Raw genomic sequence first — 23,701 nt, 5'->3', positions numbered from 1 at the left:
CTTTGCAAATTACACCCAAATAGGCAACATTTTGTACTGAAATACCCTCAGATATTAGAATTGTTTCTCTTCACTAGAAGAATGAACTTAATCTCTACAGAAAAGACATGGGGGGACACAGCAAAACTACAGCAGTATTCACAAGCAAAGCAAGAGTTTCTCCTCCCTCAGGTTCTCTAAACAAACCACCAGGAATGGTTCAGCAAAACCTGGGCATCCCCAAATCCAATACTAACCAAATAAACTGTTTGTATCTCCAAAAGTATCTGTGGAACTATTGATACAGATTGTACCAAGAGTTAAAGTGGGAATGGAAAAGTATCTCAAGAGCACCTGACATTTGAATGAGCAGGCAACGTGCAGTGTTATCACAGTCCACCCTAAAAACGTATCTTGCAAGGGATATCTCCTAAGGGATATCTCCTAAAGGAGAGGGGTGAGGGTGACCCACTGCCTACTCAGCCCCCCCATGCAGATGATGACCACTGCTAGAGGCAGGGTGCTAACCCTGCCTGCCCCAGGCTGATGAAGCCAATGGGTCCGATGCTGGAGGACTGCCTGGATCCCACCGCAGCACATGGTCAGGACACATGTCCTCACACACCTTCAGCGCTACAGGTCAAGAATTTGCAGAGAAATCAGTCAGTGTGAAGGTGGTGCAACTGCAAATGAGGAGCCTTCTGAGATCTGCTGGGGAGGGATTTACACGCCGCTTCTTTGGATGGGTGGATATGCCTTACGCAAGGCGAGAGTTTTATACTACCAAGGATATGACATCATACATTCTTTAAACTGTACACACTAATTGCACTATCATTCAGCCGGAGGTGTCTACTTTTTGTTTCTCTGGGTTTTAAAGAGGTGCTAAGTTAGCTATAAATACAGTGCTTGTTTAAACAACTGGCTAATAGCTTTCTTCTTTGGGACTCTAATGTCTGAGTATTATGTATAAGTATAAAGTATGAGTATAAAGTATGAGTATTATGAGTATATGAATATGAGTAACATTCAACTGAATATGTTGCAAAATCTTTCCAGCTCTTTTGCTGCAACTACTATATCATGCAGGCCATCAAGTTAATCCTCTTTTTATATTTAGCTAATCCCAAAATAAACTTTCTCGACTTCTACGTTCCAGAACTGTCTTTTTGCTGATCCCCACGTGAGAACTTCCCAAACTGCCCCTCCAGCTTATCACCTACTGCTGCAAAAAGGCACAAAGTAAAGGGAGATGATGATGTCTCCACAGAGGTAAGGTGCTAAAATCATCGTGGTTTGGTTGTTATGGGGCAGGGTTGGTTATCTGAACAACAACTTCCTAGATTTTTTGCAGGGAAAATGTCTATATTTTACAGCAGATGCAGCCCTGTTTCAAGAAGATCCAGTCTCCAGTGAAAGAGATAAACAATCTTACTCCAAATTAAACAAATGTAGGACTATCTAAGAGGCTCCTGCATCTTTCTTGCAGATTATCCATACAAAACTGACTGCTATTTGTTGATGTCTATGCAGCTGGTTGGTGCTGCAGATACAGGTCCTTAGGGTGTTCCAGTTCCTACCTGGCAATGGATAACTTTCTATTATGCAGAGCAAGAGTGTGCAAGGATAAAATAGACTCTGAATGATCCTTTCTCCTCAGAGAGGGTCCTTCTAGGTTTTGAAGACATCAAAGAAAGGAAGTTTTAGCTATCTAGGGTTTAGGGATCTACCTGAAGAAAGGGAGATGTATCTTGTACCGCTCTCAAGCAGACATTAAATGGAAGTGGGAAGAATCCTCTTGGGAATTGCCTAGAGCTGAGGACGGAAGAAGCCCCATGTTGCACCTTTCATACTGCTACTGCTAAGTGACTGCCAGAGTCAGGGCTGAAGACAGTTGCGGGAGTGCTGGAGGTCCAGAAGGGGACACCCCTCCCCCCCAAGGAACGATACCTAGAAGTTTCTTGCTGTCCAGTTTCTGTCTGTTCAGAGGGTTTGTGCCGTACAGCAGCGTATGGGCTTCTGAGTGAACTGTTTGCAGCTCTTCTAGAGTTGCTTTTCTTCCACGAATGCACTAAAAGAGGAAAGAAAAGGAGTGATGAAATCACTGATTAACTGCTTAACTCTCATTAAAGAACTTCTATTTTTCCTCAGCAAATCATAAAGACAGTGAGTAAAAAAAATAAAATGGGTTCTTACGTGAAAAAATTAATCATAAGACAGATTCTGGTTTAATCTCTTATTCAAAATATTAGCTTGACATATAAAGTCATCTTTAGATTTTTTTTGTGTTTTAAAAATATTACTGCAGAGCATTTGCTAAATTACACAGGTATTGCTCAACTACTGAATATTCAGGATTTCGATTATAAGCCGTTACAAAGTGATACACTGTTGAAAATGCATCCCCCAAACCACTCCCGACACATCCCCTCCACAATTATTAAGCTAACTTAAAAAATTCTCCCAAAACCCTGCTTTCCAAACTTCGAGTAATTAAGAGTCAGTTACAAACTTTCTGCTCTAAAACTCATGTTGGAAATCCCACAAGATTACACAGTTGGAAATTGTTTTCTTATATAATGATGCATGTCGAGCTGGAAGTACGGTACAAATACGCTCACTCCTACTTTTGTTGCCAGCTGAAACCCAGAAGGGCAGATACACACCGAAGTCAAAATCCTGGCTTCACTGAAGATCACAGCAAAGCTTTCACCAATTTCAGCAGGACTCAACTTCACATTTTACAAATTGGGGACCTTATCCCCTTTTTTGTCATAGGGGTCCAGCATACCTTTGGGGCTTATCTTTTGTTGTCATCACCCATTTGTGATGGAAAATATGTTTGTAAGAACCAAGTGCTACTTGGAGATGCTAAATCTTGGGTATACAAGGACCATGCCATGGCCTCTTGCACAGGAGCTAGTGATCCCCAGCAGGCAGATGGCACCAGGGGGATATCAGGTATACCAGAAAAGGCAACCAACTCCTGGCAGCGGAAAAAATACCTTGCCTTTTTAACTGGGAGCTTGCGACTGCCTCTGAAATGCTGGCAGGGAAAATACGCAGTGAGTTGAGAAAGTGCTGAGGTTGGGGGGTAAGTTCAGAAGTGGCCATGAGAGAGTGGAAGGAGTTATTTAGAAATAAGAATTGCTTTTCTTCAGAAACATGCATGCACTCCCCTTGTGCTGGTTTTGGCTGGGATAGAGTTAATTTTCTTCATAGAAGCTAGTATGGGGCTATGTTTTGGATTTGTGCTGGAAATGGTGTTGATAATACAGGGATGTGTTCGTTATTGCTGAGCAGGGCCTACACAGAGTCAAGGCCTTTTCTGCTCCTCACCCCACCCCACCAGCGAGGAGGCTGGGGGTGCACAAGGAGCTGGGAGGGGACACAGCCAGGACAGCTGACCCCAGCTGACCAAAGGGATATCCCATACCATATGACGTCATGGTCAGCATATAAAGCTGGGGGAAGAAGGAGGAAAGGGAAGGACGTTCGGAGTGATGGCATTTGTCTTGCCAAGTAACTGTTACGCGTGATGGAGCCCTGCTTTCCTGGAGATGGCTGAACACCTGCCTGCCCATGGGAAGTAGTGAATTAATTCCTTGTTTTGCTTTGCTTGCGCGTGCGGCTTTTGCTTTACCTATTGATCTGTCTGTATCTCAACCCACGAGTTTTCTCACTTTTACTCTTCTGATTCTCTCCCCCATCCCACCGGGGGAGAGTGAGAGAGCGGCTGTGTGTCACATGGTTGCCCGCTGGGGTTAAACCATGATACTCCTCCCCTCCAAACAAACAAAAAGTAGTATTATATACGGCTTAGCATTACTTCATGATTTTTTGTCATGATTTGGACAAAATCTCTTTAAAAGGAGTTGTCATTTTGGGGGATTGTTTCCTACAGAAGAAACAACAGGATTATTCCTCTCTGCAATAGTAATACTAAAATATAAATAGTTAACAGCAAAATATTCGAAAGTTCTGAAAGCCTCTTGTAGAGGTCCCAGGGTCACCCAAGATGCGAGCCTCAGCAATGAGCATCCTGCTGCGCAGCCCACGCAGGAACGCATGCACCTCCTGCACAGCCTTCACCCTGGCTTTGTCAAAGCCAGTTGTTTTCTTAAGACTTCCATGTTCCTGGAGAAGCAGAGCTTCTAATGAGAACAAAAAAAAAGAAAAAAAAAAAAAGGATAGCTTAAAGGAAAAAAAGGGGGGAAAAAAGAAATCGCACTCCTAAAAAGAATAGACTTTCAAATGGAAAACTTGTTCTGAAGGAAGGTCAAACTGCGCCCCTCGCTCCTGAGAGCTGCTGCCGCTCAAGCACTGCCGTGTGCCGCTTACTTTGCAGGAGCGCGCTAGAGACAAGATGCTTCAAAGGCGTCAGCACTTCCAGCCACGCCGTGCCTGCTTTTGCACCGCGCCGCCATCTCGGGCTGCAGCCTGGCCCAGCCAGGGCATCCTGGGGTGGAGTGAGCCGGGGGCATGGGGACTGCAGGACCTCCACCTCTGAAGCGTGGTCTGCAGAACAAACTCGAGGGATTTTTTTGGTCTCAAACTTTCACCATAAGCCTCCATCACGTGTTGCAAAGCGCACAGGAAATCACTTTGTAAAACCGTTTGAGGCATAAGGCAGCAGAAATCAAAGCACGGCAGGAGCGCTTGTGCACTCTGCCTCTCCTAATTTTTGCATTTCTGCTCACCAGTTCCTCTTTCATTCTCTCCATGCTCTGCTCCACCACCTAGCATTTCCTGAGGTTAATGACAAGGCAAAAATACAGTATCCCATTAAAGAGGCAATAATCACAAAAATGCTAGACCCAGAAGGGATGGAAATATCTGGCAAATCCCCCTTGAACTTTTATCCTGTTTTTCTTTTTTGTTTGTGGTAAGCCTGCCTCCGTCCCCCCTTAAAGGCTTTTACAGCTTTCCTCTAACCCGTATGCCAACTCTTTTCGTTTGAACAAGACGTACTGACCCATTTTCAGCTGCTACATTTAGGGGACACGCAGAAATAGCATTTTGTATTTCTTGGCATTACGTGAAGACACCAGAACGGCAGCCTGTCGCAATAATGCACCAGCTCCTTTGTGAATGCGAACAGCTTCAGGTCCCCAGGATGGGGAAGCGCTGCTCATATTTGAAGTAGGTGGCCTTACCAAGACATTCAAGCTCTGTGCTCTTTAGGAGGGCATCAACACTACCCTCCCCTCCATGTGACACCCGTAACCGAATGGAAACTACAACAGAGAACTCTGTTGTAAGTAAAACACATTCAAGCAAAAAGCTACTACTTACCGAAACAAATATACATCACAAACATCACAGCAAGCATTGCCTGGTTAGAAAAGATTATGCTTGAGATGCTTTTGCACCTTCCCCATCTCCCAGCTCGCGTGCCACAAGCTTTGTCCTTGGCTCTAACACAGACACCATGAAAATGAATTAAATCTCATCAAAATAAAGTTGGAGAACAAAACATATTCCTCACTCCTGTTTCCAGACCCATCACGACATGTATCTCAGTCTACAGCTCGGCCTGCCATCCACGCTCCTAATTTGAGCAGTTCCTTGCTTTCTAAGAGCTCTTAAGTCCTGATAGGCTTATCTTCGAGGCTTTGCACTGCCTACTGAGCTTGCTTACGCCATATTACCTGCCTCACACCTCGCCTAACCTCCCTCCTGGCTGCTAAACCCTGGATTTTCAGCTCAGGAGTTGGCTTCTTAACCCCAATGAACTAGCTGGCTCTTTACCCCGTTTCCTTCGTGCCTCTCTGCACAAAACCTGACTTTCGTATCACCACACCACCTTTCCTTTCCCACTGCTTTATCATAGAATCATAGAATCATTAAGGTTGGAAAAGACCCTTAAGATCATCGAGTCCAAGCGTTAACCGAGCACTGCCAAGTCCACCACTAAACCATGTCCTCAAGCACCATGTCTACCTGTCTTTTAAATACTTCCAGGGATGGAGACTCAACCACTTCCCTGGGCAGCCTGTTCCAGTGCCTGACTACCCTTTCGGTGAAGAAATTTTTCCTAATACCCAACCTAAACCTCCCCTGGCGCAGCTTGAGGCCATTTCCTCTCATCCTATCCCTTGTTACTAGGGAGAAGAGACCGACCCCCACCTCGCTACAACCTCCTTTCAGGGAGTTGTAGAGAGCAATAAGGTCTCCCCTCAGCCCCCTCTTCTCCAGGCTAAACAACCCCAGCTCCCTCAGCCGCTCCTCATAAGACTTGTGCTCTAGACCCTTCACCAGCTTTGTTGCCCTTCTTTGGACACGCTCCAGCACCTCAATGTCCTTCTTGTAGTGAGGGGCCCAAAACTGAACCCAGTACTCGAGGTGTGGCCTCACCAGTGCCGAGTACAGGGGCACTATCACCTCCCTGGTCCTGCTGGCCACACTGTTCTTGATACAGGCCAGGATGCCATTGGCCTTCTTGGCCACCTGAGCACACTGCTGGCTCATGTTCAGGCGGCTGTCAACCAACACCCCCAGGTCCTTTTCTGCCAGGCAGCTCTCCAGCCGCTCCTCCCCCAGCCTGTAGCGTTGCATGGGGTTGTTGTGACCCAAGTGCAGGACCCAGCTCTTGGCCTTGTTCAATCTCATACAGTTGGCCCCGGCCCATCGATCCAGCCTGTCCAGGTCCCTCTGTAGGGCCTTCCTACACTCCAGCAGATTGACACTTCCACCCAACTTGGTGCCATCTGCAAACTTACTGAGGGTGCACTCCATCCCCTCGTCCAGATCAGCAATGAAGATATTGTACAGGACCGGCCCCAACACTGAGCCCTGGGGAACACCACTCATGACCGGCCGCCAACTGGATTGGACTCCATTCACCACCACTCTCTTGGCTCGGCCATCCAGCCAGTTTTTAACCCAGCAGAGAGTGCACTTATCCAAGCCGTGAACAGCCAGCTTCTCCAGGAGAATGCTGTGGGAGACAGTGTCAAAGGCCTTACTAAAGTCCAGGTAGACAACACCCACAGCCTTCCCCTCATCCACTAAGCGGGTCACCTTGTCATAGAAGGAGACCAGGTTAGTGAAGCAGGACCTCCCTTTCGTAAACCCATGCTGGCTGAGCCTGATCCCCCAGTTGTCCCACACAAGCCGCATAATGGCACTCAAGATGATCTGCTCCATGACCTTTCCCGGCACCGAGGTCAGGCTGACAGGCCTGTAGTTCCCCGGATCCTCCTTCCGACCCTTCTTGAAGAGCAGCGTCACATTTGCTAACTTGCAGTCATCTGGGACCTCCCCGGTTGACCAGGACTGCTGATAAATGATGGAGAGTGGCTTGGCCAGCTCCTCTGCCAGCTCCCTCAGTGTCCTCGGGTGGATCCCGTCTGGCCCCATGGGCTTGTGGGCATCCAGGTGGAGGAGCAGGTCAGTGACTGCCACCTCTTCGACAACTGGGGCTTCATTCTGCATCCCATCTCCATCCCCCAGCTCAGGGGCCTGAAAACCCCAAGGATGACCAGTCTGACTATTAAAGACTGAGGCAAAGAAGGCATTAAGTACCTCAGCCTTCTCCTCATCCTTTGTGGCAATGTTTCCCTCCGCATCCAACAAAGGATGGAGATTCTCCCTGGCCCTCCTTTTGTTGCTGATATATTTGTAAAAACATTTTTTCTTATCTTTAATGGCGGTGGCCAGTTTGAGTTCTAGCTGGGCCTTCGCCTTTCTAATCTTCTCCCTGCATAACCTCACAACATCCTTGTAGTCCTCCTGAGTCGCCTGCCCCTTCTTCCAAAGGTGGTAAGCTCTCCTTTTTTTCCTGAGTTACAGCCAAAGCTCTCTGTTCAGCCAGGCCGGTCTTCTCCCCTACCTGCTCGACTTGTGGCACATGGGGACGGCCTGCCCCTGTGCCTTTGAGATTTCCTTCTTAAATAACATCCAGCCTTCCTGGACTCCTTTGCCCTTCAGGACTGCCTCCCAAGGGATTCTGCTAACCAGACTCCTAAACAATCCAAGGTCTGCCGCGCAATGGCTTCCAGCTCCTCCTGTTTATTGCCCATGCTGCGTGCATTGGTGTAAATGCACTTCAGTTGGGCTATTGATCGCATCTCCAAGACAGGCATGCCACCCCAGGCTCATCCCTAGGAAGCCTGGTTTTATCCCCTTCCCCCTTATACACGTCCTTCTGCACTCTTCATCCATTTCCTCGGAGCCATCTTTTCCTTTGCATTTTGGACAAAAGAAAAACCCCGCTAGTCTCTTAGTTTGCATTTTATTCACCTTTTCACCCCATGATGTTTCAACAGGAGAGGATATGAATCTTGAGTGACCGCAAGCCAGATCTTGTCCCAACTGCGGCCCCAAAAAAGACTCAAAAATACATGAAAACGGCTACAAAGTTTCTCTCCAGAGACTGACTTGCCAGGCACTACTGCCACCACCTCCCACATGTCCTCTGTGCTTTGTGATGGGAAACCTTACGCATGGAGTGGGTCTCCAGAGGCTTCACCGCCCAGACCCATTCTGCACTCCAACCGGACACCCACTCGATGCTGTGCCAGGAACGCTGCGGACATGGCTCTGCTCTTACACGTGGCCCAGCCCTGGGTCTGGTTTTTCATGTCAGTTCTCTGCAGCTGCAATTAACCTTCAACTAACAGTCCTCATGCTTTAAACAAGGCAGGATTGCTGCCAAGACGTGCCTGGAGACGGACCCTGGTTGAGGAACTCATTCTTCCCCATCCTGGTCCAGCAGCCCAGGGATTTGATTACCTCTGGAACACACAGCAAAACCTATTGATTTCCTCATGCTCTTGATGAAGGCTGGGAGGATTATACTATACCATGATTGCGGGTTTTCGTTTGGGGGGCAGAGTCTTTTATTGAGATTGCCTGAATTAGTATAATTGCTGCTTTTAAATTCTGAATGTACAGCAGCGTTATTGCCATATTTTATAAAGCTAACTTAATTAAACAAGCAATACTGTAAACCGCAGCTGTCGTTAAGTTTGGACAACTGCTTTCACTCCAAAGGGTCATCTTTAAATTTGTGTGACTCTGCCAGACTCTTACCTATCACACCACAAATCTGGCACACATTTTCCCCTCAGCTGGATGTGAAACAGTTTTTGGACAACTTTAGCATATACGTATCTGTTTCACCGCTGAAAAAATGAAGGGTGGGGGAAGCAATGTGCTTTTTCCTGTTCTAAAAATATTTGTGCCCCTTCTGGATCACTTCTATTGCCTCTGAGAGAAATGGTAAGAACTCAGCACTTGGCAGGTTGTCCAGGAGCCTCTCAGCTGCCTGATGAAAACAGGTTTTCACTTAGTTCGGTTCTGAAATTTCAAAGCAAGCGTTTGTTTGCATGCATGATAAAAATATTTATCTGTGAGCCCTTTTCTGGCTTGGGGCATGTGTGCAACAGAAACACCAGAAGAACATTTCCAGGAGACAGACACCGAGAATTATTTGAGCTTGCATGAGAAAGCAGAGCTGGGATTTATTTTCAGTGTCCTGTTGTGGGGGGAGCAAGAGCTGTTAAACTCCTTCTGGAAGAGGACAGGGATCCAGCAGAGTCTTGTCTGATCCCATACAGTGTGTACAGAATTATTTACTACGCAGGGCACTGTGTTTTTAATCTGTGTCAACTACTTGCAATGAACAGAATCAAACTATACCCACACCCAGACCACAGCAAAGGGTTGTTAAGGAAGGGGAAACGTGAGGATAAGGAAATGTCAAAGTTCAAACTGTCCTTTTACAAATATGAGTTGTAAGAAATGGATTAAACTACATAATCACAAACAATTTTCACTCAGGCCCTTGGGCTTACTTAACTGGCTTATAATGCCTGAGGCAGAGAACAACAGACCTGCACCAGTGAAGATAAAAATGAGCGTGCACAGATGCATCCAGCAGCAAGACCAGCTAAAAAAATATATATAGAATAAAACAGGAGCTCAGGAAAAAAATTAAGTGCACAGCCTGGCAAATTTTGGAGTGCTATAATCCAAGTGTTGCTGCTAACTCGCTGCAGAACTACTACTAATTCTGAAAATATTCACCTCTTTGTGAGTGCCTGTAGGGCTGCTACGCAGATGGAGCAGTTATAATCCATAAAAAAATCATAGATACATAGCAGGCTGCATTCGTAGTAAGTGTCACCATCCTCATATAAAGAGCTCCGTTTAAGCTTGCACACTACTGTGAGTCACACGCATACTACTGTGAGTGCAGATAGAGGGCACAGCTCATGCTGTCCTGCATGGAGCTTTGGCATAGGCAACAGGGATTTGAAAGAGTAATATAATTATTAAAAGTAATCATAATTATTAGGCCAGACTTCTTTTAAATCGATCATATAATGGAATATGTCCCACAGAATGAAGCTTTCTACATGTTAAGTCTACAGCATTTCTGTCCTTGCAGTAAGGAGACAAGTCCATCATCCCAGGCAATGCCAACAGCTCACGCCCATGCTCCAGCCTAGAAGCAGAGATCACTCGTGTCTGAAAAGCTGTCCCCTTGCCATGCAAGCACACCTGATGTGGAAGTAATCTTCACTGAAGGAAAATCCTATACGGTCCTCCGCTCTGCTCGCTGATAGACAGGGTCCAACTGAGGAGCTTCAGAAAGACTCTGAAGGGCAGGAAAGGGCTTTGCAACGTTGAAAAGAATTACATCAGTCAAGGACAGTGGAAAGTGAATGAGTGGCTCCAGAAAAAACCCTATCAAGAACAGAAGTGTGGAGGTAGGAAGGAGACTGAGAAACAGAGAAAGGTTGTGCCCATCAAACCCATGAGAAAAGATAAAGAAGGAAACTTTAACACAGGTCTGGGCATGAGCAGGAGATGGTGGAGAGGAAGGAAAACTAACTAGAGAGAGAGAAGCAAGGAAAGCTAACTAGAGAGAGAAGCAAGTGCAATTAGAGCAGCTGGTTATCCTGAAATGGCAGGTCAGACCTTGAAGAAAGCCATCAGAGAAGAAAACACCGGAATTAAGGCAGAAAGCTAACATCATGTATTTATCGTTTTCTGAAAAGAGAAGAGTCAACATGAGGATGAATGTCACCAATGGTCAGAAGGGAAACACAGGTGGAAAGCAGGTGAATATCAAGAACTCCAATCGCGAGAGCAACTGAAAATACCTAATGAAGGAAAATAACCTGGGATCATACAATGAAGAACTTCACACATTAGAGAACACCTGTAACACAATTCTAGGAGGCAAGGTAATTAGCACTGCATGATTTAACTCCTGCTTCTGAACAGAGGAGCTAGACAGCAGTGGGGTACTTTTTTTTTTTTTTTCCATTCCAAATAATAATCCCCAAATTAAATTAAATGGGTCTCCATAGACAGAAACAGGTTTGAAGTTCTTCCTTGCTCTCTTCAGGGATAAATAAGGGTATGAAGGGGAACTTTACCCAACGGCAATGCTGCCACCACGTGGATGTCTTTTCTGATTGCTCAGAAAATATTTCTAGCCAGATGCTGACATAACTGAAATATACTGCATGATTCAGTTCCCTCAGATGCTCAAAGAACCAATGAACACACGCTAATTTATCATCACTGCTATTAGTTATGAATAATAATTATTAATCACCATTATTAATCATTAGTCTTTTTATTTCAGTATCTAAGCTTTTATCTTAGTTTGCTTGCTCTTAAAACACTTATCTCCAACGCAATTAATTTAACCTCTTGTGACGGAATAGTGCTTAGTTATGTCTTCCTACCCTCATTCCTTTTACAGTATCTTCACTATAGTTTGACCATTACTTATCAGAGTATTTAAAAAGTTATTAAACTACAGAAATACAAACTTGTTGCTCCACAGCTTTTGTTGTTATGATTACAGCGATAACAAAACCTCGTATCTTGCTCTCATCTTTGGCTGCTTCAAAATCCAATGCTTGGCAGGGACTTCCAGTTTACACGGAATAGGACCGAAAATTACAGAAGCAGCTTCACTGCAACATCAGGCAACAGCATTCTCCAACGTCTCACAACATTTCTAACAGTCATCACAATGCAATGAAATCAGATCGCTAGAAAAGCACTCCTGACAGAGGCACACACGCAAGCATAAGCAGTCATCTAGGAACGGATTAAATTTAGAACACATATGGCGAAACATTGCCAACAGCTGGAGCTATAAAAGTCTCAAGCCAGAATGCAGTATAAAGTTTGCACATCCAGGTAGCAATCAACAGCCCAAGCTGCAAGTTCGGTACATACGTTATCATCCAGATGAGAAATCAGCCCCTCAAAAATGCCCATAATCCAGCAGTCAAATCAGCCAGACAAATCCAAATTCTCCCTTTCTCACAGGCCCACCACCTCATCTCCCCCTTCACTGTTATTTTTATTACCTCACACTTGCCACGGAGACCTGTCTCCTGGAGCCGAGACCAGATGCTCTGGATCCTCCCCGCGTGCTCTGGGTGGCTGTTTGTGTTTCCACAGGTACACTGGTGTTTCAGCATCAAGGTGTCATATACAAGGCCTGCAGCAGAGGTTACAAAATTGCTCTCAGTTAAAAAAAAATAAAATAATTTTGCCAGACATATGGGAAAAAAACCTCATTTTTTTACCATAGCACTTTATATTCAACTGATAACTTCTAGACAAAGGCACTATGTATTTTACTGGGAGCCACAGAGCTCTAAGAAATGAAAATCCATGACGCCGCTTTGAGACAGTACCAAACCTGCAATGATCCCTTCCTCTGGAAATCCTCAACGGATATGGGAAAGAAATTAGTCACCAACATCTCTGCAGGCTGAAGTTGTGACAGTGACAGAAGGAGCTGACGACTGAAAGCATCCATATGAGTACAGAGGTGCTGGCATAGGAACGTTATCTAGGAGGGGACTGACTTGCAACTTTTCTGCTGGGTACTTCTATAATTGCTGCTAATATGACTCTAGGGTTTGGGATTAAAAACCAGAAGGAATAAGTCGTTAGCAGGCACTACGTTTCATAAAATAGACTGTGCTGAATTCTTTTGCATCAACATTATTTGACAACATGCTAATTAAGGCTATTAGCACACGCTTGGGCATAATTATTCAGCACAATATGTAGGTATTTAGCAGTGTTGTTTCATTTGAACGTGGGAGTCAGGCAGCTAAATCCCCTTGCATTACCAAGTATTTATGGCATGACAACAGTGTAGGAGACTTTGATTCATGCTCCAGAGTTGCTTGGGTACGTTTTTGGAAGGGGAGTTATGATTCCATAGCCAATGTTCCACTGGAGGAAAACAGCAGGTCCTCCACAGCTATGCAGTCCTGGGGACAAAAGACCTTTTTTTCACTTAAGCAAGAGAGACATACTCAAATGTTTAAATCTACTGTTCCCTTCAGACAGAAGTGCCAGAAAACAGAACAAAAGGGGTTGGATTTTTTTCTCCCAAGGAGTAAGGTTTCTTGCAAGAAATATCTGTCTGAAAGCACAGTATAAAGTTGCAAATCAAAAGTCTTGACGAGAATCCAAAGCCTTTGAATTAGCAGCAAAGGCAGGAGCTGTTCCCAGATCCCGACATTAAAGGGTCTGCACACCAACTGATATCGCTCCTCCAAAATCCCAGATGAGCACACCTATGCTGTAGTGGGCGGTGTGAACACAGCTCAAGCAGCTTTCATATAGCCAGTTCAAGTACTGATAAACAGCACAATCTGCAACTAAATGGAGTTCAAAGGGGCTTGTAAGAAATCAGACTCTGAGAACATACATGGACACGTAGCCTGGAGCTGAGCGCCACGCTGCTGCATGTACCCAAGCTTGGCTCAAGCTGCAATCAGACCTTTTGACTGGGTGTAGGCATGTTCTGCCACTGAAAAATTTGGCTTTCCCCTCTGAGGCAAACCCTGGCACTGACACTTTCAGGTATTCAGCCTTAGGGGAGGTATCTGGCAGTTCCTCGCTTTGCAGTAGGTGAGTGCAAAGAAAAAAAAAAACAGCAAAACCCAAACCACATTCAGTTCTAGGAAGAGAACAGAGTGCTGGTTAATTGACTGCCTTTGGGTTAGCCAAAGTTCAGTTAAATAAGATCATGCTGCAAAGCTCTGCAGAGGTCTCCCATGTTTGATTCACAGCATCAAACTTGATTAGGAGCTGCTGGGCAAAGGAAAGTACTGTAAATGTCACCTGAGAAGAAGCTGTAGCCCAATGGTAAGGCTGGCTGTCCATGAGAACTCCCCAGTCTCAGTTCATTTAAACTAGTGCAAGGTCTGAGGTAACCTTGCCTTAGGTTAATTTATTTTTGATGGAAACTCATCTTCAAGGGACATCATGCATTTTGACAAAGTATTTGTTACCCAAAAGAACCCCATGTAGATGTCCTCCTAGACCATATGGGACTGCACTAGGTTTGGCTAAATCATTCATATTAAAGAATGAAAAGTGGTTCTGCCTTCTCTGATTTCCAGACACATCTACAGGTACTACAACTAGGCTTTATAGGTTTAAAGCCAAAAGCTGCATGTGTATCTATTCAACATACATATATTCACAGTCAACAACTAGCCTTGAATGTAAACAAAAAGAAGTCCAAGCAGCAAGTCATTCATCAAATAGCTGCTGACCTGTCTGGGTGCAAGCCTGGCCCCCTTCAGTCCACAGGCACTCTGCTGTTGGCATCAGTGGGGCCAGGACTGCACCCTCTGAGGGCACTGACCTTAGAGTCCAAGGACTAAAAGATGGTGCAACTGAGGCATTCGGGTGATGGCCAAAGAGAAGGGCAACAGGAAACCACACCACATGGAGCACAGGCAGGAGAGTGCATCAGAGAATTCACTGATGGAAATGGGAGAAGTAAAATACAATATAGGAAAGCTCTGAACAAGAAGCTGCACCTCATTTGCAAAGGACACTCCAACCTGGAGATAAATCTGAAGCTAGTTCATGCCATACCTTCGTAAGTTTCTGGAAAAAAAAATCAAGTATTTCCAATCAGTGTTTTTTAAGCAGTCTTTTCTTGCTCACCTCCTGGATTCCCAGACAATGCTTAATGCTGTTGCTCTAACAAGTCTTTTCGCTACTTGGGAGCTGACAGTGAATTATACTGATTGCACTGCAAAGTTGGAAGGGGTGTAAGACCATTTAAATAGTTGATATGTGAATCAGTGTTGCAAGTTTCTTTTTAAAGGGTGTTTTCTCCAAGTCTTTAAGCTTTAAATAGTAACTCCTGAAAAACTATCATGATGCAACTCCAGTTACATAGGTAAAGCAATGCCTAGACAATTTGGTTGATCCATAGAGTTTCTCCTTTCCCAATGACTCAATGATAATGGTAGTGTCTCAATGAAGTTATTCCGTACTGTAATCACACATCACCCAACATTTCTCTTTTTTAAAAACTAAACCACCGGAAAAAAGAGAACTGTTCCAAGTTCCTTCCTGTGCTTGGGGATGCTCAGATGAAGACACGCACACACACAAAGGAAAGCTTGGCAATTTAAGCTTAAAATATGAAACTATACTGGCCATTACAAGTTAAATTAAGTGATGCTGGAAGCAATACTCTTTAAGACACGAGAACAATCATTTTTAAAGGTCAGCACTAAAGCATAACCAACTCGCTTTTCTTGGCAGAACAAACATATGATTTGAGGTTCAGATAATTGTATTGCTCTGTACAGGAGAGAACAAATGCCTTCATCAGAAATGAAAAATACTTTAATGCAGAACATCAGAATAATTTGTGGAACCCTTTTTACAGGAGATCAGAGACTGCATAATTGGAGCTATGCAAATTAATGGCCTAACCTGAGAAGTCTTATTCAAGTGTGTAGAACCGTGTGTGCAGAAGTAGTCATTAAAGTCAAGGGGCTACTTGTGCTAGCGAGGGCAAGTTCAAGGACTAGCTTTCTTTAATATGCTAGTAGGAAGGAAAATTAAATGTCATGCTTCGGGACATAAAACTGATTGCTTGAAGAAGTCATGAAGGGCACTGTTTTCACTTTCATGTGGAGTAATGCACATCATGTTTGAGAGGTGTATTATGTTTTTCTTTCCCACCACCTTTGAAGTCTCAGGTACTGGTCACTGACAGAGACAGGAAAATAAATTATACATAAACCCCAGAATTTCCAACTGTCTGGTCCTAACTCTGTCCAGAGAAAGCATTAGTGTTTTCTATATGATATCTTGAACATGAAAGTGATGAACAATTCCTTTGTCTGATCTCTTAAGAGCCACATTTGTGTCTAAAGTGATCATGGTTGGCTTCATTAGGGCCGTTGAATGAGGTTTGTTTTTTCCAGTCCTCTCACAAAACAATCACAACAATTCAAATCTTAATTTCTCTGAAATCCAAAGTGCAAATCATGTTGGGATCAGTCTTCAAAGCAGTCACTTATCAAACAGATGGATTTTCCTAGCAAAAAAAAAAGAAAAGCCTGATGCACTTCAGCACTGCTTGCTTTGAGAAATACCCAAGACACTAATTTCCTGCCTTTCAAAGAATAGTTCAATCCTAGTGATTAAGATTTAGTATCCACCTCCAAAAACACAATTTCCAACACACCGTGGACAACTTCAAGAAAACATTAGCAATCTAACTCACACACACATGCTCAACAGCTGAAATGCCTGCCCTTCCTTTCTGTGTTTACATGCCCATAGTAGTATGCTCTTTTTTTTCTGCCACTGTTAAGCAGATAGTGATGGTCACTTAAACTAGTCCTTCACCTTTTACACGAGTTGAAGGATTAGTTATAGGACTAGTATAAAGGTCTCACCTTTTATGCTTTGCACCTTTATTAGTGCCAGTGAATGCCTAACACTTCCTCCCTTGACAGCATTTTATTGTATTTTTCCTCCTCCATTCACCTAGCATAAAGGTAGGGAAATGCACAAGACAGAAGGCAATGGAAAAACCAAGCCCTTAGAGTCTTAACATGGATAAATGCTGTGAAAAGGATATTTAAAACATGAAATACACGAAGCATATCATCGCACTGGATTGTCTGGTGCTATATAAAAGCAACGTGATATTCCACCTCTTATTTTAAGCCACCTTTTTGTTTTTAAACCCTGCCTCCAAGACAAATAAATCATAACATTGTAAGTGTCCTTTTAAAGCAGCACAGTTCTCAAAATCCGCATTCTTACTGTTACCTGTAATTTTAAATGAAATTTAGAGGCACGTATCTGAGTTAAACTTATATCCTCTGGTAGGAAATGTTCAAAGTCTTGCGTATGATTGACAAGGCAACTTAAATACCAGAGGAGGAGAAGGGAAGAAAGAGAAGGAATGAATAATCTCTTAAAGTAGGGCTGGGCTTCCTTGTTTCTAAAGCACGAAGGCTTGGGTCTAAATGTCTTAGATGCTCAAGTTTCATCTGGTTTGATCGCGAGCCAGAGGACTACCCTTCTTTGTATCCTTGGCAAAAACCAAGATCTAGAATAATCTTGCTATAACTGGTTGCATTAGAAATGCAGTTTTGCTGAAATTCAAGGTTTCAATATTAACAACAAATAGAGACTTAAAGGGCTGATTTGCAAAAATGGGATACTGCTTTTACAGAGCTGACCACACATGCTTCCCACTCTGCAGCTAGCAGCTGAAGAACAAAGTCATATTTAACATATCACTACTACTATATCATCAGTGTCTGAAAAGAAACCCGATTCACAGTGCTGATTTTAATGATGCAAAAAGTGTGGGTTAAATAAGAATAAATGGGTAAGTGAAAGAGAAACAAAATCATGAGCTGCTCTTATTTGGGCGTTCTGGATTTTTTTTTCCCTTCCTTTTCCCAGGGTACACATAACGTTGCAAAATGTTCATTCACAAAATAGAGCTTGACATTTGGGGAAGAAGGCGGACTTCAAAATAAGTCCGCCTAATCACCCAACACAGGACTCGAAAAGTTGCACATAAATTAACTTTCATCTGTTACTAAGGCTACTGAAGAGAAAGAACGGATTTTGGTGGAAGAAAGTTGGTTGTCAGGATTTAGGAAGAACAATTATTTTTCACCTTTAACCTCTGTGGGGAGATTAACAGCTTTTTTTGCATTTCTGGTTTTCACTAGACAAATGCAGAATTGCACTCATAATTTTTCTTTGAGATGAAGACCCATCAGGTAAGAAAACACTCTTCAGCCTGTTTCTGCACCGTGACACCTTGAAATAATCAACCCACCTCACTTTTCCTAACCTACAGGCACAGACAGACTCCTAGGCAGAGATTGTGTTTCAGAAGGAGGGGTAGGCTGGCACAGAGCCCAGGGTGGATAACTTATGGCATGAGATTGCGCAGGGACTGGAGAAGGTGCAGAAAATTCAGCCAACAGATACTGCATTTGGCATGCTGTCCTTTTTCAATAACATTGCTTCTCTCTGCCTTGCATCTAAATCAGCCTTGTCACAGCACATGACTTGTCCTTTTTTTTTTTTTTTTTCTGGAAAGACATAATTGAAGTACTGTGCTATGCTTCTATTGATTTTTGCAGGTTATTTTCCATCTGGACTGTAGGGTGTCTGTCCCTCTGGGGAAGGGACAAGCAGGACAACAGAGCGGAAGACGACTGAATCTTATCCTTCATGAAGACAGGATGTTATGGAGTCCCCAAATGCAGATGAGACGCAGACCCCAAACAGATGGCTTTGCAGGGACAGGGCAGAAAGGCACAACATCATAAGGCAAAATGATAACCACAGCCCCAGTGCCCCAAAACATTACCTGTTGTGAACCTTGGCTTAGTGGGTGGCTCCTGTACGGACATTGGGAAGGTGGCTGAGGCAGGAGAGGACTGTGCACGGGACAGAGGCCGATGCCCTCCGAAAGAGACGGGCATGCCAGCTGCCTCCAGTGACGCCTGGTAGTTTCTCAGCTGGTGAATACGTTGCTGCTCCAACAGAAGGGCTTGCTGCAGGGAAAAGAAGCAGGCAGTTGCTGAAAGTCTGTGTGGTGCCTTCATAAAAGAGTTTTTAAGAGCCTTTAAAGTTCGCAGGCTTGGACTCCTTTCCCTGATAAACGAGCGGATGCACACAAGTGCAGCAAATGCAGATGTGCACATTTCTAGAGCAAAGTCAGGCAAGTGCAGTGTGTTCAAACCACAGCCCTGAAGCTAGTGCGCACTGGCAGGGTCATTAGTAGAAGCAGCCCCATCCTCCCCTTGGGTCTGGTCACGTCTTCCTCCCCCTGTGCTTCTCTACCGCTGCAGTGGTGTATTTAACAGTGCGATGCACTAGACCAGGGAACGAGTCCAGCTCAGCCAGACCCCAGGCAGGAGACGGAGTTTTCAACTGAGCTGGTTCTCTGTGCAGCCACACCATCAGCTGGACAGGCTCTTGGTCAGAAGGGACGGCTGTTCCAGCTTGCCACACTCCAACCACAGCCTAACAACCTTCCCATTTCCTCTATTTATTCACTCTCCTAATTGAGGCAAAATAATTGCAAAGGACATGATATTTTTAAGACTCCTCAGGTGAGTCTTGCAGTCACCATGCATCCAGGACTAGGGCAGGGGGAGGCTGAACTTTCAGAGGAACAGTATCACTGTGGTCCACCATTAGCAGCATGTTACATTTTATTTATTTATTTATTTACTAAGGCAACGAGGCTCAGACGTGACTGTATAAATCAAATAACACTTTGTACAAGCATGGTTAGCAATGGCATTGATCTTTCAAGGCAGCACTGTTATGAAGATAATGCTGCTCAATAAGGAACCAAAAATGCAGTCTCTACGCAACAGCTAGCGACATTCATGCAGGACAGGCAAGTCAGCTCTGCAGTGCTGGGAAGACGGTAGCGAGATGCACACGACTATAAGGAGCAACCAATTTGCACCTGATTCACAGACACTGCAACTGCAAACCTGCCACAAGTCTGCTTTCCCTAGCCAAGGGCTGTGGATTTACTCAGAGCGCTACACCCTGGCATGGCTACAGCAATCTGCTCTTGGCTGCAGATCCCGTGCGAGGGTTACGCACGGCTGTAGGTACAGTCAGATGCTGTAGGGCTGCAAGGATGAGCAGAGCGCTGATGCCTTAAGAGAACTGAAACCTTCTCACCTTCATTACTGCTACCACAACAGGGAGACTGCCATGTAATCAGGAAGATTATGCTACGCTATGTTGTTATTGGATTTATTATTTGCAATCCACAGGCCTCTGGGGTTTACCCTCAAAAGTGAGCACAGCTGCCATCACTGGGATCTCCAGTTCTGAAGAAGGAATCCCCTTCCTTCCAATGAACCTCATCCTTTGTTCCTTATCCAGCCCTTCTCTGGGGCAGTCAATTTCTTTTAAAACATAAAATTCTCTCCTAGTATTTAGTGCTCAAAAATGTTAAGACACACTTTGTCTTCCCAAAGAAATAAACAGAAAGTGGCTCAGTGGCTGCAAATGCATTGACTGCATTTTGTGCAGGTGATCCAGATTCTCCTTTCTGGGACATCTGAGTTGACACAGCGACTCCAGGGAAGGATGGCACTGATTTTACCTGCAGGTTTCTTTATGTAGCAAATCCTCAAGAGCTGGTTCCCCCTAGCTTCTCCCCCTTAGAGTAGTATAAGGTGACTACCAAGAACCAAACAATCTTCTACAAAGAACCAAGTCCCAAACTTGGTATTTTGCAAGCTCACCTGACGGAAGAGCAGCTCCTGCTCAGCCTGCCTCTGCCCAGACTCCAGCTCCTGCTGTGGCTCTGCTTCCTCCTCATCACTCTCGATGGGTTCTTGCTTCACTTGCACCATGTTGGCCAGCCCTGGGGCCTCCTTTTGGCTTGCGACTCTGTCGCTGTATGGCTCCTCCAAAAGGGCTTGGTGTTCCCGTAACTCTTCTTCTGTCTCCTCAGGGTGGCTTTCATGCTGGCGAGCTGGTTCGTTGGGTTTTGATATAATCTGAAAACAACCCAGAGGTTAACCGATAAATAAAATGTAACTCATCACATGTAAAGTTCACTCTGTTCTCCTCAAAGAACCAGCTTCATGAAAGAAGCAATTGTGAATTATAGCTTTTATCTTATAAACTAGGTCCAAAATAACCGCTCAAGAGAAAGGTCAGGTCAACCTTAGCATTGAGCACTATGAAATCCTGTGTCCCAAGTAATGGCAGCCCCTTCATTTTGCACTTGATTTTCCCTCTGAAGAAATAAGAGCCTCTTGCGCCTGCACACCTATGGATGCTACTCCATTCACAAACCCACACAGGAGAAGCATAACCATCAATACATTTGGCAATTAAATTCTGAAAAAAAGTGAGAGAGACATAAACCCTCTAAGAGGGTTTCTGCTACTTTTTTTTGCCCAGCTTCTTCTTGAATCACCCCCTGAATTTTATCTGTAAAGTGAGAGACCATCATAGAAAGATTCCTCCAAAACTTGCACTCTCATGAAACTAATTAGGAGGAAACTGAGGACACTCAACTTACATCTGTACAGAAGTAAACTGCAAGAAGAGCATCATTCTAACCAGATCTTCCTAAATAGAGGTAGTGAACTTCTCTGAAAGCAGCTGCTAAAACAAAGGGAACAATATAATTTTCACTATATTCACACAGGCTCAGACTTTTTGAAAGTTCATTGGCAAGATAAAATTCACAGTTCTCCATCTCAGACTGCTTATGATTTTTATTTTAAAAAAAAAAAAAAAAGGTGAACTGTTTTTATATCCTGCATAGGTAAATAAATCAATTTCCTTTCTTTAAAAGAGCTCAGGCTGTACCCATTTCATAGGCTTATAAAGAAACTGCTGAACTCTGAAAGTTGTCAGGGCAGAGCCTTAGTAAGGATTAGGTCATTGGTATGAAAAGCAATATTGATTTTAAATCTAATAAAGCTAAATCAAAACACTGTTATTGAACACATGCAGAAGGAGTGACTACTTGTAATAACTTGCTCTTTGAAGAACAGTGGCTCAAACCTGAAACTAAGCCTTTTTCCCTAAATGTAGGAGGAGAGGCTCTGCCATATAATTTAAGCAAACCTATACAAAGCAGATTTAGGCAGACAAAGGTAATATAAAGGATTAATTGCCTGCAAGTATCACAGCAGGGAAAACAAGAGGTTGCTCATAGATAGAGCAGAGGATCTCAAATAACTAGGGCTCCAAGCTTTTAAAAATTGAGCGTTGCAAGGACCGTGATGCAGGGCCATGGCTTTCCAGCACTTTGTGGATTACTGCGTTTTGGATGTCGTGACTCCTGAGAGGAGCAGGACATGCAGAAGGGCATTATCCTGCCTAGAAGCTTAAGGCAAGACCCTCTGGCATTCATGTGGCCCCCCAGTACAGATGGGGGGGGTGCAGCCCATCCGTCTTAGTGACAAGAGCCAATATTTTTGTATTGATCAACAACTGGCTGCTGTTGGCAAGAGGATTTCAGTGTCTACTACTGTGGAACCACCTTTGAGAGTTAACAGTTTCTTGGAAGAGACGGGATCCCATCTGACTAAACAGGGAAAAAGGACCTTTGCTGACAGGCTGGCCAAGCTAGCAGTCAGAGCTTTAAACTACAAACAACAGGGGAGGGAGTGGTTCCTTAACAGGCAGCTAAGAAAACTGGGGACAGGGTAGGCAGGCCAAGGGCCTGGCGTGGTGTGAGCAGAAAGGACACAGCAATCAACAAAAAAGAGCTGAAGTGGCATCCCTTTGACCGCAGGCATGTAAAGAAGGAGGTGCCTGCAGAACAGCCTGATAGGGACGGTCTCAAGTCTGTCCTGGGGAATCGGCACACTTGGGTGCCTCTCTGAAGTGCCTCTACCCTAGTGCACCCAGCATGGGGACCAAACAGGAGGATTAGAAGTCTGTGTGCAGTTACAGGGCTATGACCTTCTTGGGATCATGGAGACATGGTGGGATAGCTCACACGACTGGAGTGCTGTGATGGAGGGATACAGGCTTCTTAGGAAGGACAGGATGGGAAGGTGAGGAGAGGAAGTTGCCCTTTATGTGAGGGAGGAGCAGGAACGCATGGAGCTCTGTGCCTTGGTATGGATCTGGAGTCAGTCAAGAGCTTAAATGTCAAGATAAGTGAACAGACCAAGATGAGCGCTCTTGTAGTGGGTAGACTGCTGTAGACCTCTTGATCAGGTACAAGTAGATGAGGCCTTCTTCAGACACCCAGAAGAAGCCTTACTTTCACCGGTCCTGGTCTTCATGGGGGACTTTAATCACCCTGCTATCTGCTGGAAGGACAAGACAGCAGGGCTCAAGCAATCTAGGAGATTTGAGTGCATTGATGATGAGTTCCTGACACAGGTGATCAAGATGCCAACAAGGAAGGTGCTCTCCTGGACATGACACTTACAAACAAGGAACGACTATTTGGGGATGTGGAAGTCACAGAGGCAGCACTGGCTGCAGTGACCATGAGATGGTGGAGTTGAAGATCCGAAGAGGAGGGAACAGGGCAAAAAGCAGGACCACAGCCCTGGATTTCAGGAGAGCAGACTTTGGCCTCTTCAGGGATCTGCTTGGAAAAGTCCCATGGGATACAGCCCTGGAGATTAGAGGGGTCCAGGAGAGCTGGCTGATATGCAAGCGTTCTATGAGCTCAAGAAAGATCCATCCCAACAAGTAAGAAATCAAGCACAGGCTGCAGAAGGCCTGCATGGATGAGCAAGGAGCTCCTAACTGAACTCAAGATATAAATAGGCAGTGTACAAGAGTTGGAAGCAGGACAGGCGACCCAAGAGGAGCAGTGAGTTGCCATCTGATCTAGTATGGAAGGTGTTAAGAAAGCCAAAGCCAACCTGGAGTTGAATCTGGCAAAGGATGTGAAGGGCATCAA

General features: G+C 44.7%; 1 protein-coding gene across 3 annotated transcripts in view; it reads right to left on the bottom strand.

The window, feature by feature from the left end:
- The window catches only part of HDAC4 (histone deacetylase 4), a 263,446-nt gene that overhangs the window by 39,080 nt on the left and 200,665 nt on the right, over nt 1-23,701 (bottom strand). For all 3 annotated transcript variants that reach the window (XM_082314488.1, XM_082314490.1, XM_082314489.1), the window contains exons 13-16: nt 20,556-20,813; nt 18,647-18,833; nt 12,324-12,457; nt 1,930-2,050 (exon numbers count right to left, since the gene is read on the bottom strand). In XM_082314488.1, coding sequence (XP_082170614.1) covers nt 1,930-2,050; nt 12,324-12,457; nt 18,647-18,833; nt 20,556-20,813 — 700 coding nt within the window. The remainder of the gene's footprint in view (nt 1-1,929; nt 2,051-12,323; nt 12,458-18,646; nt 18,834-20,555; nt 20,814-23,701) is intronic.

This window comes from Platalea leucorodia (assembly GCF_965183815.1).
Source record: "Platalea leucorodia genome assembly, chromosome: 5".
NCBI classification, from domain to species: Eukaryota; Metazoa; Chordata; class Aves; order Pelecaniformes; family Threskiornithidae; genus Platalea; species Platalea leucorodia.
This window is presented reverse-complemented; position numbering and strand designations above follow the sequence as displayed.